A 5,570-nucleotide genomic window follows, 5' to 3' on the forward strand; every position below is an offset into this window, starting at 1 on the left:
TCTGTCTGTCTCTCTGGTTTCACCTGAGTTCCTCTGTCTGTCTCTATGGTTTCACCCTGAGTTCCTCTGTCTTTCTGTCTGTCTCTGGTTTCACCTGAGTTCCTCTGTCTTTCTGACTGTCTCTATGGTTTCACCTGAGTTCCTCTGTCTTTCTGACTGTCTCTATGGTTTCACCTGAGTTCCTCTGTCTTTCTGTCTGTCTCTCTGGTTTCACCTGAGTTCCTGTCTTTCTGTCTGTCTCTCTGGTTTCACCTGAGTTCCTCTGTCTTTCTGTCTGTCTCTCTGGTTTCACCTGAGTTCCTGTCTTTCTGACTGTCTCTCTGGTTTCACCTGAGTTCCTCTGTCTTTCTGACTGTCTCTCTGGTTTCACCTGAGATCCTGTCTTTCTGTCTGTCTCTCTGGTTTCACCTGAGTTCCTCTGTCTCTCTGTCTGTCTCTCTGGTTTCACTGTGAGTTCCTCTGTCTGTCTCTCTGGTTTCACCTGAGTTCTTCCGTCTTTCTGTCTGTCTCTCTGGTTTCACCTGAGTTCCTCTGTCTTTCTGTCTGTCTCTCTGGTTTCACCTGAGTTCCTCAGTCTTTCTGTCTGTCTCTCTGGTTTCACCTGAGTTCCTCTGTCTTTCTGTCTGTCTCTCTGGTTTCACCTGAGTTCTTCCGTCTTTCTGTCTGTCTCTGGTTTCACCTGAGTTCCTCTGTCTTTCCGTCTGTCCCTCAAGGACGTTCTGTAGAATCAGAGAGTCTTCAGAAAAGACAATATCTTTCAACATGTTTTCTTTATTTTCATCCGTCTGTCCGTCTGTCCACAGCAGTTTGTCCTTTCACAGGACATTTAAATCGGTGTCCTTGTCCCTTGAGTGCTACTTTTGGAGAGACAATAGTTTAGATTGTTTCTCTCTCTCCACTGTCTGTCCAGCAGTTTATCCCCCTAGGGGGACGCATAAAGAATTACAATTGTGTCCGTGTCCCTCGAGTGCTTTATGAAGAATAAGAGTCTCTCTCTCTCTCTCTCTCTGTCTCTGCAGCAGGTTTCATCTGTCCGCTCTCCGTGCAGCAGAGCTGAGCTTTGACCGGATCCACAGCAGGGCTTCCTGTCGGCCTTCAGCTCATCAGCGCCGCCCCGCCACCGCCACAGAGTCTGCTGTAACGCAGCGCTGCAAGGCAGACCACAAGCTGTTACACAACCCGGCCGTGTGTCAGTCCATCTGTCTGACTGGCTGTCTGTCTGGCTGTCTGACTGGCTGTCAGTCCATCTGTCTGACTGGCTGTCTGGCTGTCTGTCTGACTGGCTGTCGGTCTGTCTGTCTGTCTGTCTGACTGGCTTTCCATCTTTCTGGCAGTCATTCCACAGAGCAGAATTTAGTGGAGCAGAGCAGGAGAGGAAGGGGGGGGGGGGTGTAGATGTGTGTGTGTGGGGAGGGGGGGGGGGGGGGCAAGCGACAGAGTGACCAGCTGAAGGAGGGGAAAAGGAGAAGGCTGTCGTGGTCGCTAAAACCAGTACAAGTCCTTGGTCTTGTCCTTGTGTCTGTAGACCTGAGAGAGAGAGAGAGAGAGAGAGAGAGAGAGAGAGAGAGAGAGAGAGAGAGAGAGAGAGAGAGAGAGAGAGAGAGAGAGAGAGAGAGAGAGAGAGAGAGAGAGAGAGAGAGAGAGAGAGAGAGAGAGAGAGAGAGAGAGAGAGAGAGATGACCGAGAGGGAGAGAGAGAGAGAAAGAGACCGAGACCGAGAGGGAGAGGGATAGAAAGGAGGGGAAAAAAGAGGGTGGCAGAAGGAAAGAGAGGGAAGAAGGAGAATATTAGGAAAGAGAGATAAATTGTTTGCAGGAGGGAAGAGGAGAGGCGACAGGAAAAGGAAGATGGTGGTTCACACCAGGTCAGGTCACTTTCCACTCAATCCGTTCAGCAAAGGGATTCTCTTCAGCATTACAGAAAAACACAGGTTCAAATATCATATCCGAGCGCAATCATAGGTGGACCAAAGTCCCATGTGTTTATTGGATGACTTATTGACGTGTTAATATGTGTCTGTAGAGAGAGATAAACTGGAAGTGACAGAGACGTCTTTCTGACTGAATTAGTGCTAATTAGTGCTTTCATCCTGCCCAGTTTAAAGGAGAATGCCACCCATTTTGAGAAATTCACATTATGATCTTCCTGTGCCCGGAGACAGTTCAGTCACGCAACACGCACTGCTCTCTCATAAAGCTAGACATCAAAGAGAGAGAACCCTCCAATCGGCAAAGTCTAATAAAAAGTATAATCTGGGGCTGCTCCGTAGACAATGTATGGGGCTCTGACTTTATGAAACACATTTTAGTTTAGTTTATTTGTTTATTTGACAATGTACTGTACATTAAAATAACTATGCCAGATTTAGCCATGGAGGCTAGTTTTCATCCGTAGTCCCTGGACAAGTATTAAAAGAACAGGCGTTAGACGTCACACATACTTTGGTCCATAGAATGAAAGGTAGTTAATGTAACAACGTCAATTGTTTAAATTTAATTAGATTTTAATCCTGGTTCGGACCTTCTAGCGATGCACAGGAAGAACACAATGTGAATTCTTAAAATAGGTGGCATTCCCCTTTAAAGGTAGCTCAAGTAGAATTGTCTCTGTCTGCGTATATAGTTTTTTGGAAGAATTGTGATTATGACTAAACAAAACAATAACTCCTGCCATCTGGGAGGAGGTACAGGAACATCCAAACCCAGCAGGATGCTACACAGACTATGACCCACCCCCAGCATAATGCCACATTGAAGGAGAAAATGTCACAAAATACACTTTCTCACCAACACACTTGTTGACTTATATGTTGACTTGTATGTTGACTTATATGTTGATTTACTGTATATGTTGACTTGTATGTTGACTTATATGTTGACTTATATGTCGATTTACTATGTTGATTTGTATATTTTTTTTACCGCTTGTTAATGGACTTTTATATATTTTAGATTGAATATTTGATATACATAAACATCTTTGTTTCTATTTTAACCTTTCTTGTTGCGCTGCTCTGGGCTGGAGGAACAGTATTACATTTTTTTGTATGTATGGAAGTACACAAGAAATGAACTAAATCTTGAAATCTTGGAATAATACCTGAGTCCACGTTGAGTCCGATCTCTGAGGCTCCAGTGAATGCGGTGCTCCAGGTCCCCGCCCCTGTCTCTCCCTTCCCTCCCAGGTCACAGGGCGACCCGCTGGGCCCCGGCACGGAGCTCGCTGCGGCCAGACGGTGGTGAGGCCTCACCGAGGGCACCAGCAGGGAACTGTAGCGTGGGTCGAAGGCCGTGCCGTACACCTCGTGTACCCCCGAGCGTGGGTACGCAGAGCCCTGGGCATCTATCGTGCCCCCTAGCGAGTAGGGGTGGTGGTGATGGTGGTGGTGGTGGTGGTGGGAGGGGTGCCATGCGTCCGTGCCGGCCTGGTGGAGGTGGCTGTGGAGGGAGGCCGAGGAGTAAGGGTCCCCGGGGAAGGGCAGCTCTGAGTGGGGCGATGACAGGGGGATGGAGGCCTGCTGGTACGCACTGTTCCAGAAGGATGGAGGGAAGCTTCTCTGGCTCATTGGGAATGGACCTCCTGTAGGAGGAGGAGGCAGAGGACATGTAGAGGAAGAAACATATACAGTCAATCTATTTTCACCACTTTTGAACACCTGATGAAGTCACAGAAGTGTAGTTACTTAAATCTCTTGGAGTGGGAAACATAACAAACACAACATTCAGTTATATATTCTTTTTTTTAATATCGTCTTTATATATATAAATTAATCAAGATTATATTTATTTATACAGATATAATGTACTGTGTACGTATCAAAAGTAAAATAACATATTGGACATGATGTTTGTGTATTCCAGTGCTTGGGGGCATTCAACCTTCGATCCATTGACCTCTAAAAGGTTATGTTTATGTTTATGTTGAAACTTGATGAAAATTACTTGAGAAATGTAACTTGATTTAGTTGTGTAGAGGTCTCTTTCCATAAGTAAGACACTTTAACCATTAACAGAGAATGGCTTAACTTATTTTCAGGTTGGTGCAACAATAAAAGGAAAACTAAAAACTTTATTGTGACCAATATTTCTGAAACTAAAAACAAATTCCTAATTAATCCGGGTAAACAGGACCATTCATCCAATCAACTTCACACTTTCCAGAGGGTGGCACTATAACAACAAACTTTACTCATATTTACATTTATATTTAGTCATTTAGCTGACACGTTTATCTAAAGCAACTTACAAATTCTGTACAACAAGTAAAATTCTGTACTCATATCTCGAGAACCGCCCATCCGATTGATTTCACACTTGGCAGGTTTATTGCTGAGGACCCAAGGGAGTGCAGTGTTAAATGTGGTGCTACAGATGATGGCACTATGAAAAACAATCTTTATGTTTCACGCATTCCACACGATCCGAACTGGCACGTTTTGAGACGCTGCAAGCAGCACTTCCAGGGGCCAAGCAATCGGCCAGTTCCGAATGGGCACTAGCTCCAAATAGGCATGTTTTGAACGGGCACTGCACTAGTTCCTGAAAAATGCCTCTGCAATCACTTACAAATGCCATACTCTATGCACACACCCCATGCCAAGACAAAACCTGTGGCCGAGAGTGGAGAAATTTTTATGGACCGACCAACCGACCAACTGACAGAGTGACATAGAGCTGCTGGTCGCAGCTAATAGAGTGATGATGGAAAAAAAGACACATCTCATGTTGTTTCAAGACAAATTACTCTGGTGTCCTCCCACACTAAAATACATGCATGGTAGGCAGGGACTACAGATGAAAATGTGCTCATTAGTGAACTCTGGCACATGTACATTTATGTGGAAACTGAAACTGTTGATTCATGTGCATTGTCCCTGGGTAAATGTTTTATAAATAAGATAATAAATTACTAAACAAAAGCCAAGAGAGTGCAGTGCAGAATTGTTCATCCGATTGACTTCACACTTGGCAGGTGTATTGCTGAGCATAAACTGCCTTTGCTATGTTTCACCGCATGCTAGCAGGGCCCCAGATTGACAAAGCTTATGCACCCTGGATTGAAATGCAAATGTGCACAATGTGGATAAATGATGCATGATAGAAACGCTTGAAAAGGCACAGTTTGTTCATTGTGAACCACCGTACCTCGGCGGCACGATGGTGTAGTGGTTAACACTGTCGCCTCACAGCTAGAAGGTCCAGGGTTCGATTCCCGCTTGGGGACCAGGTTTCTGCGTTGCCAGGTACCCAGGTGGGGTATCTCCAAAGCCTTTTCTGTGTGGAGTTTGCATGTTCTCCCCGTGCTTGCAAGGGTTTCCCCTCCCGATCGGATAAACCCAATGGAAAAACATGCACAACAGATCACTAACGCTATCGCGTTCCCTGATGAAGACGGACAGGAGCACTTGGATTGGTCCCCACGCCGCAGCCCCTATCTGCTCCCGGCTGCCCTTGGGGGGGAAGGACGACAGGATGGGTCAAGCGCAGAGACTCAATTTCATCGGTGACCCAAAGAAAATTCCTGTGTGTGCCGCCCATCGCATGTGTGTGTCACTGCATGATGATTAAAGA

General features: G+C 45.8%; 1 protein-coding gene across 1 annotated transcript in view; it reads right to left on the bottom strand.

Annotated features, from left to right (window-relative positions):
* Nucleotides 1-1,482: 1,482 nt before the first annotated feature.
* vgll2a (vestigial-like family member 2a) overlaps nucleotides 1,483-5,570 on the bottom strand; it is a gene marked incomplete at both ends in the record, with an annotated part of 11,749 nt that continues 7,661 nt past the window's right edge. The window contains 3 exon segments of the mRNA XM_084313902.1: nucleotides 1,483-1,512; nucleotides 1,514-1,527; nucleotides 3,100-3,579. Coding sequence (XP_084170028.1) covers nucleotides 1,483-1,512; nucleotides 1,514-1,527; nucleotides 3,100-3,579 — 524 coding nt within the window.

Source organism: Notolepis coatsorum, assembly GCF_963971535.1.
Source record: "Notolepis coatsorum genome assembly, chromosome: 5".
NCBI classification, from domain to species: domain Eukaryota; kingdom Metazoa; phylum Chordata; class Actinopteri; order Aulopiformes; family Paralepididae; genus Notolepis; species Notolepis coatsorum.